Source organism: Schistocerca serialis, chromosome 6, assembly GCF_023864345.2.
Source record: "Schistocerca serialis cubense isolate TAMUIC-IGC-003099 chromosome 6, iqSchSeri2.2, whole genome shotgun sequence".
Classification (NCBI taxonomy): Eukaryota; Metazoa; Arthropoda; class Insecta; order Orthoptera; family Acrididae; genus Schistocerca; species Schistocerca serialis.
This window is the reverse complement of record NC_064643.1, coordinates 376817066-376837158: the sequence shown is the minus strand read 5'-3', so window position 1 is coordinate 376837158 and position 20093 is coordinate 376817066. Positions and strand designations below refer to the sequence as shown.

Below are 20093 nucleotides of genomic sequence, written 5' to 3'. Positions count from 1 at the left end.
TTAAAAGAAGGATTGTATTTATTTGAAGAATTGGAGGTTGGATTTACTCTCTAGCTTCCAGCAGTAACTGCAGCACTTCGAATATGAAGTTCTGTCAGAAGATATTGATGAGTGTGCACAAATAACAAGGTGAGCAAGATTGAATAATAGAATTCTATGAGTGTATCCAGATTATGCTTTACTTCATGACCCACCATCACAGTAAAGAACCAGTGGAACAGTGCACCTTATATCACCTGAACTGGAGCAACTGAACCATACCCTTCACCAGGACTCTGACTGTCTATCATCATGCTAAGAAATAATGGACATCTGACTCAAGATCCTCCCTACCTCCCTTAGAGAGGTATTCTGTCACCCATTCATCCTACACAACATCCTCATCCATCTTTATGCCCCTCCCACTCCCAACCCCTTGCCACAACAGTCACATCCCAGTCGAAGATGCAGTTGCAAGACTGCCCAGTTCATCCACCCAGCATATCCTACTCCAGTCCCACTCAGGCTTAGCCATTCCAGCAGATGCAGGGCCTCTTGTGAAAGCAGCCACATCATATACCAGCTGTCCTGTAAGGACTGCACCGTACTTTATGTGGGCATGACTAATGGTCAAGCACAATTTTTTCAAGTTTACTTTATGAGAGATGTTGAGATGGAGAATGATAGGCAGTGTCAAATTATTCAGGGAGCTGAACATGTGACTTTGCTGAAAATACAAGAAGTTCTGCACAATCACAATGTGTTGCACAAGTTTAAAACAGCGATTGAGAGCACATTCGACAAGAGCTGCTGGGTGGTGATACACGCAGATCATGTGCCAAGTGGGCAGCATGTGCGCCACTACAATGCGCCGGATGCAGCTAAGGTCGCAGGCTTCAACCCACCACCCCAAGGGACATCATCCTGCACAAGCATGATGATTTTCTTGCCAAGATTGCAGACATGCACCACATCTACAGTGCTCTACAGTATCCCATTATGTTTTGAAAAGGGCAAGAATGATATCATTTCAGAGCTCTCAAACAAATCTGGTGATTGGTCAACTGAACAAAAAAAAATGGAATGCATGGATTTCTATGCATCTAAGACAGGCTGTTCCAACCGAGCTCCAGGGAGCCGGAGCACTCCGGAGCGCTCACTGCGACAGCTCGGAGCCCGTGTGGAGGGGGAAAGCAAACTCACTGCCCCCTGGCCGCATGCAGCCGCAACTGACGCAATAATCCGTATTCAATGACAGCTATGACTACCCGCGGGAGCCCTGTACCTCTATTGGAGGATACTTTTCTATTCATTAAGAGGGATGGTCGTCCTCAGTGTCTTGTATGTCATAAGTATTTAATTCTGCGAAGAGGTACAATATACAACGACATTATACACGTCTTCACGCAGCGTACTACGATAAGGTAGAAGGAGTTGCACGCAGAGAACTGGTAGCGAGGCTTAAGAACGACATACCAGGAGACGTAAGATTAAAAACGGTTTCGTAATACAGAGGGTATCAAAACATGCAACATAGTTCGTGTTCTGTAATGCGTTTATAATTTTCAGGTGAATGAGAACGGAGAAAACACTACTGAATCTGCAATTCGGGCAAGCTACAGGGTCGCTCACATCATTGCGACGAGTGGAAAGCCGTTTCGGTGGGACCACTCGTAAAATAGTGCATGGTAGCAGTTGCAGAATGTTTGTTTCCAAAGGAGGTACAGGCAATTGAAGGGGTTTGCCTGTCGAAGCAAACAATGTCTCGTCGAATCCTGGACATGGCAGCGGATTTAGAGACACAGCTCAGGAAAAAGGCGGAGAGCTGTGTTGCATCTTCGCTAGCGCTTGACGAAAGCACCGACACATCAGACTGTTCTCAGCTTACAGTCTTTGAGCGTGGTGTCGCCATGGAGCTGCAAGTAACTGAAGAACTCTTGGATGTGGTACCACTCGATTACACCGCAACAGGACGTGACATTTTTGAAGCTGTTTGTTAATCAGTGGACAATATGAATTTGCCGTGGGATAAGCTCCATTCTGTAGCGACAGACGGTGCACCACAAATGATCGGACATCACGAAGGTTTTGCTTCTCGTTTGAAAAATAAGCTCAGGGACGAATTCGGGAAAGATATTTTGACTCTTCATTGTTTTATTCACCAAGAGACATTGTGTGCTAAAACAGTAGAGCTAGGTGGCGTAATGAAAGATGTCGTGACATGTGTGAATTTTAGCGGCATCACTGTATGAATCATCGCCAATTCAAAGGATTCCTGAAAGATATGGAAGCGGAGTATGGGGATATACCATACCACAGTACTGTTCGTTGGCTGAGTCGGGGAAAAACTCTTGATGTTTTCTTTGCCATTCGTGAGGAAATATCCATTTATCTCGAAATGAAAGGGGAAGGATTGCGTTATCTGAAAGATATAAAATGGATATCAGACTTGGCGTTCCTAGCTGACATAACTATGCATCTGAATAATTTAAATCTGTCATTTCAGGGCATTGACATGCATGACCAGATCAAAGCGTTCATGGAAAAGTTACGTTAGTTTGAGAGGCAGATGAGTAATGGACATTTAACGTTCTTCAGTGGTCTTGCTTCTTTAAAACTACCTGAAGGTACTACTTTCGGTGATTACCAAACAAAGTTAAAGCAGCTCATCACGTCGTTTGAAACACGATTCCGAGACCTCACTAGTTTGGAAATAGAACTTAAGGTGTTCAGCACTCCATTTTCAGTTTCCCCTATGACTTGTCATCGTCACTTCAATTCGAGATTATTGATTTGCAAAATTCAACTTTGTTGAAAGAGGAGTACTACAATACGTTGGATTTGTCACAATGGTATCATTCATTACAGCAAAAAACATTTCCCAAGCTTCACAACAATGCCGCCCAGATCATGTGCACGTTTGGATCTACTTATTGTTGTGAGCAGCTGTTGTCATCAATGAAAAGAGTAAAAAGTAAGGAACGATCATTTCTTCAGGATGCAACAATGAAGGCCATCCTCCGCATTGATGCTGCGAACACTTTCACGCCTGATATTTCCAATCTTGTAATGAAAACATGTCAAGCTACAAAGGCCCAATAAATTTAGTATGCAATTTCTTGTGAGACAGTTGTTTCTTATTTATTTCCTGAACATCGTATTTCCTGGTATAGCATGTCACCACGTCTTAGCAGCTAAGAGTATGAGATTGTTGATCTCGTAAGACGCAGCTGGCACATTAAAAAGCTTGCCTTGCCACCTGCCTCGGCCAGCCGTGCCACGTACCGGTGTGCCGGCCCACTTGAATGGCCACAGCGAGCAACACGGCTCCCAGGAGCAGGGAGCGCTCCGCGGCTCACCACAGAGCCGACAAGCTGGAATAGCCTGATCTAAGACATGTAGAGCTAAACCAACTCAAGTTGCATGAAGAGAATTACATCCACCTGCAAGATGCGATTGCAAACAATGGCAATGTGAATCTGAACAACTTAGGTCAGATGGTCATCCTCCCACTGTCATTCGTGAACAGTACAAGGTACTTACACAAATATACCCAAATATATACATCTGCAACTAAGATCAGCCACACTTGTTCATCACCTTCCTGTGCAACACAGCTTGGACCAAGGTCAGGGAAGAACTGTTGGATAGGCAGCAAAAGCTGGTGGTCCTCCTCACAGAAGGGATCATTTTGCGACAGGTGCAGTGCTTCATGTATTCCGCTGGGCGGCAAAAACGTAGCTTGTCACATACACACTTGCTGCTGTGGTTAAAACAGAAACTGCTGCCAAACCAAATCGACAAGGTGATATCAGCAGAGCTGCCCGACCCCAAGGCGGACAGCTATATGACACAGTCATTAAGAGCCTAATCCACCATCCTTGCAGAGTGCTGAACCATACATCACTGCTCATGAAGGATGGGAAATGCATCAAAAAATATCCTCGGGACCTGTTAAAAGAGACCCACACACTCTAGAGTGAATATCCATTGTACAGGCAGCACAATCCGTATCACTTCAGGCAGGGGAGTTACCTCATAGTCTTGGATGTTATTGAATTTAGCATATGTTAAAATTCAGAAGAAAATAAGAAACACGTATTTTTTTTGTTTTCTCCAAAAAATTCCTGCCCCAAGATACAGGTCTCCAAAAATGACACTGCGAACATCATTTTGAAGATGCAAATTTTGAAAAAAAAATTTAAATGCTATATCTCTGTAACAGTTCTAGATATTTTGTTAGAGGTTTTTTATTTGAAAGATAATTGTTTTATGATTACAATCGTCCTCCATTTGGACATACCCGCCAAAGTTCTTTTACAGTTGCCTTTTGAATTTTTTTATAATTTACAGAAAAAATCTTTTTTTCAAAAATGTCAATCCAGAAAAGTTAGATTTTTTTCTGTTGATTAGTACCATGTAGTACTATATTCTCTGTAAAGGAAAGCTTCCACTTGGACAGGTTTTATTTTAAAAAATCATTTTTTTAACTTTCAAGGGTAATGTATGTCTTCATTGAAGTTGTTTCTTACTAATTTCTTTGTTACAATGTTTATTTCTATTGTCTTTGTTGAAGTTATTTCTTATCACTTTCTTTGTTGCAGTTATTTGTTACTTGCATTGTTGCAGTTCTTACACTTTGTTGTAGTTTCTTGTCAGTTTCTTTGCAGTAGTTGTTCATTGCAGGTTTCTGTACTGTAGTTGATCAGTGCTAATTTGTTTACTGAAGAGGCTTCTAAGAAATCTGAGACCATCCAGGGAGTTCAGTGTTTTCGTGAGGAATTTGCCAGTTGACACAGTTGCTGTGTGTTTTGTGAAAAGGACTGTTTGAAATGTCTTCTGAATGGGGCCACAGGAGAATGAAGTGTGTTGACTACTTGCATATCCATAAAAAGAGTGATGTATAAGACAAACAAAAAAAACAGACATTGTTCAGGTTGGGAATAAGTGTTCTCGTTTGAAGACCCTGTTTCAAAGTGAAGATGTTTCCAGTGATGACTTTTTGTGTTCTAAATGTTTTGACAGAATAACAACAATGATAGTATCTGAACAAGGTGAAGCCTCTCATGGTGCTGATGATGCAGATTTTGCATCAATAGAGGAAGAATTAAATACCCTGAATCAGTCAACTACAGAGGTAGCCGTTAGTCCTGTTAAGAAACCATGGTCAGTGATGTCGAGTCAGAAAGTGCAGAGAAATTACTAAAGCTATGGATGAACATACTACAGCAAAACTGACCACACTCTTCAAAGTAGAAATTCCATCTTCAGAAGAAAATGAACCAAAGCACTCTTGCACCTCTTGCCAGGAATTTTTCACAAATGTCAATTCAGATGTGGAATATTGTGCATCCTACAGTGGAAAGGTGCAAGTTTTAATTATTATTCCAGATACATTTTCAAAGAAAACAATTTTGAACCACATTCCATCAGTATCAAAGTACATGGTAGACAAATCAAGACATGTGAGGTCTGTAAAAGGAGTCTTTGGAAGACCAGATCACTATTATGGTCATCCTGTAGAAGCAACTGGTGCAGTCATTTTATCTGTAAGATAAATGAGACTGTTCTCGCCAGAGTGTCAACAAAAAAGACACTATAACTGTAACAGCTGAAGGTCAAAAAGTTGTGAAAGTGAAAATGTACATGACTCGCAGTATTAAAGAAACTTTTGCAATTTATAAGTGCAACTAGACAACTTCACATATTGGAAGATCAAAATTTTATGCACTATGACCTAAGTGGGTAGTTCCACACCCGCCTAGAGATGACTGTTCTTGTGTGGTAACTTTGTAGAACTTACTGGAGCACGTGACGTATGACGCCTTGGTAGCGCAAGTGAAGTCATTAGTAGCCTGTGACATAAAGCGAGAGACTTGTTTGTTTCAAGAATGTGGTGACTGCCCTGGAAAGGGAGGACTGTCTTTACAGACACTTGGCCTGGAAGGCATAGCAGATAACTCTGCAGAAATTACATATGCGACATGGGAGGAAACTAATTAAAAATCTGTTGCCTTTGACAGTTTCATTGATGAACTTGGTAAATGGTCAGTGAAAGCAGTAACACACCAGCATCTGAAGATATTGTAACAACACATTGCAGAAGTAAAAGGATGTGTACAGTCAGAAGAACTATGTTTAGCGCTTCACTGTAATTTTGCTAAGAATTGGTCTGTAACTCTCCCACAATAAGTATAAGGATATCATTGGAGTAATTACCAGGGTTCAATTTTTACAGGAGTGACATATTTTCAAAACAAGACCACAAGCGTTGCAGTTGTAAGTGATGACACGGGACATGACTCAGCACATGCTTTGCTAGCAATGCGCAAAATTCTTCAGCTGCAAACAGGGGCAGAGAAGATCATCATTATTTCTGATGGTGCTCCTGGTCATTTTAAAAATCATTACCAGCTGTTTGAACTGAATAAGTCACTTGTGCCAACTGACTGGGCACACAGTGCTACTACTAGTCATGGGAATGGGCCATGTGATGGTGTACGAGGCCTGCTGAAGCACCATGCTACAAAACATAATCTTTACAAACCAAATACAGCTGCGATTCAGAATACTGAGGATTTTATGAGAGTCACGAAATCTTACACATCCACAGCCCTCATTCTTTTGTCCAAAGAGGAAATCGAAGAATTCAGTGAGCAGAAAAAAGACGAATGATCGAAACAAACTATTCCTGTGAAACGAATTCAGATGACACATTTTTGGACTCAAAGTGATGGGTGAACACATATTGCATGCACTTGAAAGAGTGAGAAGAAATTTTGTTCATTCGGTCAACACCTCAGAAACAGCAGGACAATATTTGGATTCACAACTTGAGAAGGGGGATGTTTGTGGCATGTGTGTATGACTGTGACTGGTGGATTGCAGAGATTATAGACACCAATTATGAGTTAAATGAAATTGTAGTGAACTTACTCTAGCACATGGACCAGCTGCTGGATATAGATTTCGAGCTGAAGGACGGCAACAATGGCATCAGTGCTCACTTCTTGTTCACAATGTTTTGAAGATTGTAAGTGCTCCAGTTCTTATTGGTTCAACAGGAAGATCAAAGCAAGATTCTGAAGCAGTGGAACAAATTTTTAGTTCATTGACAGACTAATTTCAGTACAAAACAGAGTGCACAGAAGTTGCATAAGTTGAAACCTTTAAGTCTTTGGACCTTTCACATACATTTATTTATGAGCCTGTTATGTGATAATAAAACAGGTTTTATGTATGGCAAAAATTTCAATTGTTTATAAAACCTGTTCAACCTAAAAGTGAAAGCTCTCCTTTTCAGCTAATGCAGAACTATGTGGTACTAATCAACAGAAAAAAAAATCAAAATTTTATGGATTGGCAGTTTTGAAAAAAAAATTTTACCCATAAATTATAAAAAATTTCAGAATGCTGTACTAAAAGAGCTTTGACAGATAAATCCAAATGGAGGATTTCTTCATAATCATAAAGCAATTATCTTTCAAATTAAAAAAAAAAAAGACCAATATATCTAGAACTGTTCTAAAGACACAGCATTTTAAAATTTTTTCTAACATTTGCATCATCCAAATGGTATGTGCAGTGTTATCTTTGGAGAGCTGTACCTCGGAGCAGAAATATTTTTGGAGAAAACAAAAAAATTCGTGTTCCTTACTTAGTCCTTCATTTTAACATTTGCTAACTTCAATAACATTCGAGACTATGAAGGTAAGATTTTTTCCTAGTCTGTCTGAACTGATATGGACTATGCCAGGTGCAGAGTGCCTGTACAATGGATATTCACTCTAGAGTGTGTGGGTCTCTTAACAGGTCCCGAGGATACTTTTTGATGCATTTCCCATCCTTCATGAGCAGCGATGTATGGTTCAGCACTCTGCAAGGATGGTGGATTAGGCTCTTAGTGACTGTGTCATATAGCTGTCCGCCTTGGGGTCGAGCAGCTCTGCTGATATCACCTGATTGATTTGGTTTGGCAGCAGTTTCTGTTTTCACCACAGCAGCAAGTGTGTATGTGGCAAGCTATGTTTTTGCCACCCAGTGGAATATATGAAGCACTGCGCCTGTCGAAAAATGTTCCATTCTGTGAGGAGGACCACCAGCTTTTGCTGCCTATCCAACAGTTCTTCCCTGATATTGGCCCAAGCTGTGTTGCACATGAAGGTGATGAACAAGTGTGGCTGATCTTAGTTGCAGATGTAAGAGAACGCATCCTGGGTATATTTGTGTAAGTACTTTGTACTGTTCACGAATGACAGTGGGAGGATGACCATCCGACTTAAGTTGTTCAGATTCTCATTGCCATTGTTCGCAATTGCATCTTGCAGGTGGATGTAATTCTCTACATGCAGCTTGTGTTGGTTTAGCTCTACGTGTCTTAGATGCATAGAAATCCATGCATGCCATTTTTTTTTGTTCAGGTTCAGTTGACCAATCACCAGATTCATTTGAGAGCTCTGAAATGATTATGGCTCGGAGGAACCCTGACAGCAACGCCACCATGTTGAATAATGCTTTTCGTGCAGCCGGATGTCGTGTTATGACTCAAACTGTGTGCAATAGGCTGCATGATGCACAACTTCACTCCCGACGTCCACAGCGAGGCCCATCTTTGCAACCACGGCACCATGCAGTGCAGTACAGATGGGACCAACAACATGCCGAATGGATTGCTCAGGATTGGCATCATGTGCTCTTCACCGATGAGTGTCACATATGCCTTCAACCAGACAACCGGCAGAGACGTGTTTGGAGACAACCCGGTCACGCTGAACGCCTTAGACACACTGTCCAGCGAGTGCAGCAAGGTGGAGGTTTCCTGATGTTTTGGAGATGGCATTATGCGGAGCCGATGTACGCCACTGTTGGTCATGGAAGGTGCTGTAACCGCTGTACGATACGTGAATGCCTTCCTCCGTCTGATAGTGCAACCATATCGGCAGCATATTGGCAAGGCATTTGTCTTCATGGATGACAATTCGCACCCCCATTGTGAACTTCTTGTGAATGACTTCGTTCAGGGTAACGACATCACTCGACTAGAGTGGCAAGATTGTTCTCCAGACATGAACTCTATCGAACGTGACTGGGATAGGTTGAAAAGGGCTAGTTATGGATGACATGACCCACCAACCAATCTGAGGGATCTACACTGAATCATTGTTGAGGAGTGGGACAATCTGGGCCAACAGTGGCTCAATGAACTTGTGGATAGTATGCCACAATGAATACAGGCATGCATCAATGAAAGAGGACATGCTACTGGGTATTAGAGGTACCGGTGTGTACAGCAACCTGGATCGCCACCTCTGAAGGTCTCGCTATATGGTGGTACAACATGCAATGTGTGGTTTTCATGAGCAATAAAAAGGGCGAAAATGATGTTTAAGTTGATCTCTATTCCAATTTTCTGTACAGGTTCTGGAACTCTCAGAACTGAGGTGATGCAAAACTTTTTCTGATGCCTGTATATATACCTGTCTCTGGGTTTCTGGACTGGCTCATTTTTGTATCCTGCCAGTAAATATCTTTTACAAATATCATGAGCAGCTTCAAAAAAAAAATTTCCTCATTTATCTGAAGAATGAAATTATGAAACAAATCTCGATTTTGAAATCTATGGGATGAAGTACATTATTTCAGAGTGTTGGTAGTTAATGCAACATCGAAAAAATGAATATTATGCATGTGCAAATTAGGCATTATACCTTGACTACATTTAATTTAAAATTTAAAGTACAATGAAAATTCAATTGAGTTAATTAATAGCTTCTACTCATGTGTGTCTCAGATTATTATACAACATTATGTAGGTTTCCTCTACCAGCAGTTTCTTTCCACACCAATGATGGATCCAAAATCTTCTTTGTGATTTCCTCTGCTCTTCTTGACAATCTCTAACAGAGTTAACACAGCTGTTTTGTGCCAATAAAGCCACTGGTCACTGGAGAGCACTGGAGAGCCCTGCAGCCCTGCAGCCAAGCGACTAGCGCGAGGTTTGGTGTTCTCGTAAAGATAAGTTATTTTAGATTATAAAACACATAGATTAGTACTGATTACGTGGTAAATAAGTGTATTAGTGTGCCGTTTAAGTGTACCATTAAAGGTTTCATTTCTCATCACGTAATATAGCAGAAAACGCGAAAAGACCGTACAGTCGTATTTTCTGTTTACGTTCTGCTGCAGCAAATCTATAGAATTTCGTTTAGTTGTTCCTTGCTCTCTCCAGCAATTTAACTTAGCGTACCTCTTCATTATTTAACTAGCATTTCCGGAAAGTAGCGTAAAGTTTAACTTGTTATTTCAGAAACTTTGCACTTTTGTTTTTGTTTACACACAGTTGCGTATAGGCCAAATTTGTGTAACCATATTTTCGTGTTTATCTGTAATTTAACTGACTTATTCTTAATAAATTATTACGTTTATCATGAGTGAAAAGTGCTTGACTTGCCGTAGAATTGTTAGGTCGGGGCTTTGGTGTGATGGGTGCTGTAGTTTTTTCCATGTGGGTGACTGTAGTGGCGTGGGAATAGGGGAAGTAAATGAGACTCATCAGTGGTTTTGTAGGATTTGTAGTAGAGATAGGAAGATACTGGAACAGGAGGGGAAAATTGCTGCCCTTCAGGCTGAGTTAGACAAGGCCAGGGGAGATCTTGACAGGTTAAGGAGGGAGAAGGGTAAAGAGAGGTGGGAAGTGGCAACAGGCAACAGGAGGAACAGGCCTAGAACTTTGTCTGACAGCTTTATCGTGAATGTGGAAAATAGATTTGACCTGTTGCTTCAGTTAGAAGCTGGTGAGCCTCAAGCAGTTACAGGTGTAGACAAGGCACAACAAACTTTCAGCAGCAAATTGAAAAGTAAGAATGTAGGGAAATCAGTAAAGAGAAAGAAAGTGTTGTTGTTAGGTAGTTCCCATGGAAGAGGCGTTGGCCAACTCTTGCAGGATGAACTAGGATCAGAATACCAGGTCACCAATTTTTTTAAACCTAGTGCTGGTCTGGAGCAGGTGACAGAGGATTTAGGATCACTTTGCAAAGATTTCACTAAGGAAGACACCGTGGTTATAGTGGGTGGGGCAGGTAACAGTATTGACAGAGATCCTGGGTACAGCATAGAGTGTGACCTGGCGAAGATTGCATCAGCATCGAGGCATACCAGTGTTGAGTTTGTATCTGTTCTTGGGCGCCATGACCGACCTCATTTGAACTCTTCTGTCAAGAGAGTTAATTTGGAGCTGGAACGGCTGCTCATGTCGGGTGCGGGGTCACACATTGGTGTGGTTCATGTTGATTCTGTCAGTAGGTGGGATTATACTAGGCATGGCCTTCACCTCAACAGGAAGGGGAAGGGTAAATTGGCTGGGGAAATAGCAGGAAAGTTAAAGGGGGGAGGCACTGTCATGAGTGGTAAAATACCAGTGGTTATAGGATTCAGAAAAGACCCTTTTTTAGGGTAGGGAGGACAGAAAGAAAACAAATTTTAAGGGAGGTTAGAACTGAGACAAACCTTCAGTTTGAGAAAGAAATCAAAAAACATAATTCCAGCTTATTACATCAACATAAACAGCCATTGGTTAAGAATTTTCAACTGTCAGCAGATATTTTAACTCCATCCAATTTTAAGTCAGTCAATGTGAAATGTCAGCTATCTTTATTGCATCAAAATATTCGAGGACTGAGAAATAAAATTAATGAATTAACTATCTGCATAGATGAATTAGAGTCTTCAAACCCAGCTGACATAATCTGCCTCTCTGAACATCATGTGACCACTGGTATAGAACTTTTAAGTGTTACAGGGTTTAGGTTAGCATCTCACTATTGTAGATCAGAAATGGAGAAAGGAGGAGTTGCCACATTCATCAGGAACTGTCATAAATTTAAGAACATAGACATTCATAAATTTTGCCTAGAACAGCATATGGAAGCATGTGCAACAGAATTAGATTTTCACAAAAAATCTTTCATAATATTAAGTGTGTATCGAGCACCTGCAGGTAACTTTAATCTGTTTGTAAACCACCTTGAAGCTGTACTGGCCCATTTAACAACCAAAAACAAAGAAATAGTGGTTGCTGGTGATTTCAATGTAGATTTCCTTAAAGACTCTCCCAATAAGAACCTATTTGAGTTAGTAACACTATCATTCAACTTAATTCCCACAGTAAAGTTCCCCACTAGGATAACCACTTGCTCACAAACAGCCATTGATAATATCTTTATAGAAAAGTCAAATGAACAAAATTATATTACAAAACCAATAGTCAATGGCCTCTCAGACCATGACATGCAGCTCCTTCTGTTAAATGTTAATACTGAACAGGATATAAAATCTGTTAAATCTGAGCTCAAGAGGGTAATCAGTAAGCCAAAAATTGATTATTTTAGGACACTCCTCAGAGACATTCACTGGACTGATGTTTACAGTGCTCATGGCATGAATGAAAAATATAACATTTTTGCTAATAAAGTGCTTACCTTATTTGAACACTGCTTTCCCCCAAAACTTACCAAGGTTAGAGCAAAGTCTACAAAGAAGCCATGGATTACTCGAGGAATAGGGGTATCTTGTAAAACAAAAAGAAAACTGTATCTGTCAATCCGAAACATTTCCAATGTTGATGCTATAGCACATTATAAGAAATACTGCAAAATATTAAAGACTGTAATACGGATGTCAAAGCAAATATATTACAAGGAAAAGATAGTCATATCAGATAACAAAATAAAGACAATATGGGATATAGTGAAGGAGGAGACCGGTAGAACCAGACATGAAGAGGAACAAATAGCATTAAGAGTAAATGATGCATTGGTGACAGATGTGTATAGTGTTGCAGAACTTTTTAACAAACATTTTATAACTGTTACTGAAAAGATGGGGTTGTCAGGTTCGGTAGATGCTGCTATGGATTACCTTAGACCAGACATTTCAAGTAACTTCCATAATATGAATTTGACCCTCACTACCCCAACAGAAATAATGTCCATCATAAAATCTTTAAAATCAAAAACATCTAGTGGGTATGATGAAATATCAACAAAGTTAATTAAAGAATGTGATTCTGAGCTAAGTAACATATTAAGCTATCTGTGTAACCAGTCGTTTATCAGTGGAATATTTCCCGAATGGCTGAAATATGCTGAAGTTAAGCCACTGTTTAAGAAGGGAGATAAAGAAATAGCATCAAATTTCCGTCCAATTTCACTGTTGCCAGCATTCTCAAAAATTTTCGAAAAAGTAATGTACAGTCGTCTTTATAACCATCTTATCTCAAATAACATACTGTCAAAGTCACAGTTTGGATTTCTAAAAGGTTCTGATATTGAGAAGGCTATCTACACTTACAGTGAAAATGTACTTAATTCATTAGACAAAAAATTGCAGGCAACTGGTATATTTTGTGATCTGTCAAAGGCATTTGACTGTGTAAATCACAATATCCTTTTAAGTAAACTAGAATATTATAGTGTAACAGGAAATGCTGCAAAATGGTTCAAATCTTATATCTCTGGCAGGAAACAAAGGGTGTTATTAGGAAAGAGACATGTATCAAGCTATCAGGCATCATCCAACTGGGAACTAATTACATGTGGGGTCCCACAAGGTTCCATTTTGGGGCCCTTACTTTTTCTTGTGTATATCAATGACCTTTCATCAGTAACATTACCAGATGCCAAGTTTGTTTTGTTTGCTGATGATACAAACATTGCAATAAATAGCAAATCAAGTGTAGTCTTAGAAAGATCAGCCAATAAAATATTTGTAGACATTAATCACTGGTTCCTAGCCAATTCTTTGTCACTAAACTTTGAAAAAACACACTACATGCAGTTCAGAACTTGTAAGGGGTGTCCCAAGAGTATATGTCTAACATATGATGACAAGAAGATAGAAGAAGTGGGCGGTGTTAAATTCTTGGGATTACAGCTTGATAATAAATTCAACTGGGAGGAGCACACCACAGAACTGCTGAAGCGTCTTAACAAATCTCTGTTTGCAATGCGAATTTTGTCAGACATAGGGGATATAAAAATGAAAAAGCTGGCATACTATGCTTACTTTCATTCCATAATGTCATATGGGATTATTTTCTGGGGTAATTCATCAAGCCAAGCTAAAGTTTTCCGGGCACAAAAACGTGCAGTAAGAATTATATGTGGTGTGAACTCAAGAACATCCTGCAGAAGCCTGTTTAGGGAACTAGGGATACTAACTACAGCTTCCCAATATATTTATTCCTTAATGAAATTTGTCATTAAAAATATATCACTTTTTCAAACCAACAGCTCAATTCATGGAATCAATACTAGAAATAAGAATAATCTTCACAAGGATTTAAAGTCACTTAGTCTTGTACAAAAAGGTGTGCATTATTCAGGAACACACATTTTCAATAACTTGCCAGCAGCCATAAAAAGCTTAACAACCAATGAAATTCAGTTTAAGAGAAGCCTAAAGGATTTATTGGTGGCCAACTCCTTCTACTCCATTGATGAATTTCTGAGGAAAACCAACTGATTTGTATATAAGTACAACATAACTTCTGCACAATTTCAGTGCAGTAATGTGTTCACTGAAAATTTGTGTGTGTGTGTGTGTGTGTGTAAGTATAATCTAACTTCTGCACCATTTCAGTGCAGTAATGTGTTCATTGTAAATAAGTATTACAGTAGTTGTATTACATGTTTCTTACCTTATAAATAAATATAAAACTTTTTTATTTTAAATTCAATGCAATAGTATTTGTAAAATGACTTAGTGTTCATTAAAAAATGACGATCATTCCACTTGGGACCTGTGGAATGGTACATTAGCTTATTTGTTTTAGTTTAAATATTTGTCATGTATTGTTGTTTTTCTGACATGTTCCACATCCTGGAGGACCTCCTCACTACGGATCAATTGGAATGAAAGTAAATCTAATCTAATCTAATCTGAGAATGCAAAGGACACTAACCAGCTCATCCTGTGTACTGATGGCACAGTCTTCTGTGAGGTTGGATGTCCTATCCACATCCATGTCAACTTTAGCTGCCTCATACCCTGTGAGGATGGCTTAAGGGGTATTTGTACCAAGTTTGGTTGAAATTCATACACCGCACACGTGTGGCACACTTAATGAACTGGTTAATATGCTTTGCCATCTTCACTTGCCATTCTTGGCTTTATTGGGTTCTCAAAACGCAAACACACACACACACACACACACACACACACACACACACACACACACACACACACACACACAAAAAATCATAATATCCATTTTTATAATATGTACGAATTATATTACACAATTTTAAAATTTCTTTCTTATTATTTATTGTATATTTCTTCATTTTTACAAATTAGTTGTTTATGTTATAGAAAACTGTTTTAACTGCACATTTTTTTTCAATTATGGTAACACAACATCCAATCTTGGCACAACAAAACTCTTCAACTTCAAAAGTGACAGCTGCAGTACTGTGTGATAACTTGCTCTAACCTACTCAACAACAATTATGAAATAAAAGTGAGTTATTACTTGGAAAATAAGCACAACAATACATTAGACATTATGGGTCTGTAATAAACATTTTATTTCATTCATATAAACCTACTCTTAAATATACTGTTCTCATGAGCAAATCTGGCAGGGTACACAGGCGGACAGTATATCTACTATGTAAAACAAGCTAATTGTCATATGAATTTCCAAAACTTCACACAACTGATTGTCTTAAAGGCACAGTGTTTATCCTGAATTTTATTTTATTTTTACTATAAATGAACTCATTGTGGCATGTAATCCTAATTCTGACAAAAACGTAAAATGTGTTATATATTAAACTTTATTCCACATATTTTTCAAGTGTCACATTACATTCAAATATATTTCAAATAACTGTAAAATCTAACATGATGAAATACGAAAGTTTAACTTAAAGCTGTGACATTAATGTTACAAAATATGCCACATGAATGACTCAAAAATCAAATAGAGACAAAGAGAGAAATACATGGGCTTCTGCTACTAAAACATGAGCAACTGCTTTGTTTACACACAGACAGAGAACTATGAATATTCATCTGTACTGTAAAATTTCGTGGAATCAACACAAGCCTACTTTAATATAAGAATTACAGCTAAAAAAAAGACAGACGGCAATTTCAACATAGAACCAATAAATACATTGGCACATAGCAAAGATTTGTGAGACACAGGAACTTTCATTAAATTGTTTTTAAAAAGAGAGTAAGAACACTCTGAGATCAGCAGAGCACAAATATTTACAAACGGTTTATCAAAAAGAAGTGTGGCACGCTTCTGCTCTCTTGTTATAGGCAGGACTACAATGAATCAGACATAAATAAAAGACCAAATAGGTCCAAAATTAAGAGAGAGAACAGGAAGTTATTAAACAACAGAAGACAAGGAAAAGGAACTATGGTGATACAGGACAATATCTCAAATTGGGATACTAACTAAATTTTCCCTTTATCTCGCATAGGTGCGGAGTGCAAACATTTCTATGCAACTAGTCCATTATCATAATAATGAAAATGATTATCTGTCTTGCCCCTCTCCCCCTTTCAATCTCTCTTTCTCACACACATTTAATTTCTGTCTGCACTGATGAATGATACCCCAGTACCTCGCATTACTGATAACATTCAGACAAATGTAAATACAAGTAAATGAACTGTAAATGTAACACACATAAATGTAGCCAGGTTATATACAAAACTAGGATGGAAATTTCACAAACAGTACCAGGGTAACACATACAGGTAATACTTTGGAGAGACACATAAAGCACATACAAAATAATTTAATAAATAATGAATATGGCAATAATGTCTTTTCTCAGCACATTCAATATAAACACAGTTTTTGGAACAGACAAAACTACTAATAAAAAAATAAGAATGAAGTCACAATAAAAGCACAACTGTGTTTCTGATGACATACTGTAAAAATAAAAAATAAGTTAAGTTCAGACGTACAAAAATTATACAAAAATTCATGACCTTATTGTTTAAGCATTCCATCTGAAAATAAAGAGTGTAAAATTCCTAGCATTTGGATAGGAAAACAGATACCTTGAAGATAAAAATAACATAGTTTTGATAAGTAAATACCAATTTCAGAGAGGAGAGAAACTGGAAATTTTTCATCAGTCATTTTTCAGTTACAAATTCCATACCCAAAAAGGTAAAGTATAAACTCCCCCACCTCTCTCTCTCTCTCTCTCTCTCTCTCTCTCTCTCTCTCTCTCACACACGCACACACACACACACACACACACACACACACACACACACACACACACACACACACTTTTTCTGATTATTTTAGCCTACATCTTTTTGCTACAAGTCCTTTCACATAATAGATAACAGCTTTATACAAAAATCTAACAATAATTGTATACAAACATCTCACTTTCTTTTTGGTACTTGTTGAAGCTCTTGCATATGTTGCTGTGACAGCTTCTTTGATGAATACAATGAAACATTGTATACAACATGTAAAAAACAAAATAATCACAAATTCTACTAACTCTGAAAATATGGACAACATTAATATGTTCTACAAGTACTTCCTTTGTACTCAATGCATGTGAATAACCACACTGTGTATAAAATGGAACCTACAATCTTTAGCAATATGTTAAAGACATAATTATTTGCAGTTTAAAATATAATTTTTAAAACACTTATACTGTATCACATTATCAACATAACTACAAGGAAAACAGCCACAATTTATCACTTTCTGATTTCAGCTAAGATGTAGCTGAAAGAAAGAACAACATATGTGTATAAAATATATTTTCCACATCCTTCAAACTTGAGCATTAGGCATGTGCATGAATGCTTCTTCTTATGAATGGCATTTGGCAGAACAGGCAAATGCAGAGAAGGAATGTTCATGTATACTCCTTTAAAAAAGGGGGGGGGGGGACACCGGGGGGAGGCAGAGAGAGGGTGAGGAGGAGTAGGAGGAAGGAAGATCATCACAGTCTATAATCACAACCTGTTGTTACCAAATAAGTGTGATGTAACACACTAAGCCATATTCAATCTGTATTACACAACTGAATATGTTTTACTAAATAAACTGTGCATAATGCTTGGATTTCACAAGATCCAAAATGATTGCTGCAGTCAGGAAACACTTCCAGTGGGTGTAAAGAGATGACATTACCAAAAGTTGTAATGATGAGCTATAATCAGAATCACACTTTTTTATATCTTTTTATGAACAGCTTCTGATAATCAGAAAATGTTCTCATTTTTGTAAACATTCATCATCACAGAAAAAATTTTGCTATTTTCCAATGTTAGAAACATTAGACTGGAATATTACTATCCATTTTCACTGGAATTCTTAACTAGAATACTGAATAAATCTTACATAAAATGGCAGTGATTGATAATGTTCCTGTAGACAGTAAACACATTTGCCTGTTCACCTGCTGGAAACAACTCCCGTTGGGACAAACATACTGAATAAAATTTTAATACTATTTAGCTACTGTGAAGAGTCCCACATTCAAACATCATTCACATGCCTAATATATCATCACAATAAATGTCAGTTACTTTGCACACCAACAAGATAATGACTTTCACACAATCACAACAGTGCATAATGCGAATATTTTTCCAAGCAGCAGGGAAAATTATTACTTCAGTATTCAGCTTGCATGTGTTAATACTAACAAACAGTCAAACATCACATTTTTTCAACATAATTAGCAGGGAACAGTCCTTGGAGTTCACCCAGCCGCCCCAGCCACCAACCTCCATCAACTGAAAATTCAAACAATTCTTCAGTTTCAACATTTTGTTGACAGAGAACCAGCAACTTCATTAAATTCCTTAGAGCATGTATTAACAATTCTGTCAAGAACTGTAGTGTGGTGTTAGATGACTAATTTTGAACCTCACACCTTCAATTTTAAGCTTGACCTACTGAGGCTGCACCAACTGTGCCTGTTCTTATTAATAAACATGAAAGTGGCAACATGTACTTTATAAATGTTTGTAGAATTAATGTCACAATCCACACATTCCTCTTAACAAGTCAAAATTTTGGATTTTGACTTGGTAAGAGCTATGTGTGGGTTGTAGCATTCATTCTGCAAACATTTGTATGAAGTATGTGTTGCCACTTTGATGTGTATTATTAAGAACAGGCACAGTCAGTGCAGCCTCAGTAGGCCAGGCTTGAAAATACATCTGTAAGGTTTGAAACTATTCACTTAATATAAATAATGCAGCTGTAGACAGAATCACTAATAAACACTTTAAGGAATTCAAGAAATGTTGTCAGCCATTTTATTGTCTGAATAAACTCATGCTTAAGGAATAGCAGAGACCACTTCAACTAGAGTAGTGCAAGGTGTTAAGATTCATGTATGGATAGATTTTGCTTTATTTTACAAACTACACTCCAGTTAGGCTTGGAAATGAGACCAGAACAAAATAAATACATGATATAAACAAATACTGATGCACATTATTAAATTTGCAACTTACTGAACATAACATATAAACAACAGTCATCATTTAACTTACTAAGTTAATTCATTTCACAACTAATAATGATCCAAGTACACTTTAATTTGATCTTATAATTCTCAATGCATGATTTTAGTATTTGGATGGAAATGTGAGGAATTATGCTGTATTATTACTGAAGTCTACTTTTAAGTTCTGATTAGAGCTGGCCAACTACAGTAAATGAAGCTCAACATGCCACACTAGCCTATTCACTTCTGCATAACTGCTGCAACCTACACTCACTTAAACTGTATTACAGAGGTCACGCTTTAGCCTCCTGTACAGATTATCCCCCCTCCCCTCCACCCACTCACGCACAAATGCAGACACATGCACACAAGACCAGATGAATATTCCTTGTGGCCTCAGAATATCTCCCTATCAACCAGTCCCCTCTTTCAGTGAAGTCAAGTGATAACACAGTTTTCTCTTTAATTCAATTCAATTTCTCTTCATTAGTTATCCAATCTACCTGTTTAATCTCCAGCATTCTCCTCTAGTACTACATTTAAAAAGCGTCATATTCTGCTCTTGTCTACGCAGTTTATTATCCACGT

General features: G+C 38.3%; 1 protein-coding gene across 4 annotated transcripts in view; it reads right to left on the bottom strand.

Moving 5' to 3' along the window:
- The window catches only part of LOC126485168 (unconventional myosin-Ie-like), a 416688-nt gene that overhangs the window by 15835 nt on the left and 380760 nt on the right, over positions 1 to 20093 (bottom strand). For 2 of the 4 annotated variants that reach the window (XM_050108844.1, XM_050108846.1), the window contains exon 24: positions 15279 to 18783. The exons of the other annotated variants lie outside the window; for them this stretch is intronic. In XM_050108844.1, coding sequence (XP_049964801.1) covers positions 18707 to 18783 — 77 coding nt within the window. In that variant the 3' untranslated portion in view covers positions 15279 to 18706. Of the gene's footprint in view, positions 1 to 15278; positions 18784 to 20093 lie in introns of those variants that run through there. 4 annotated transcript variants of the gene reach the window in all.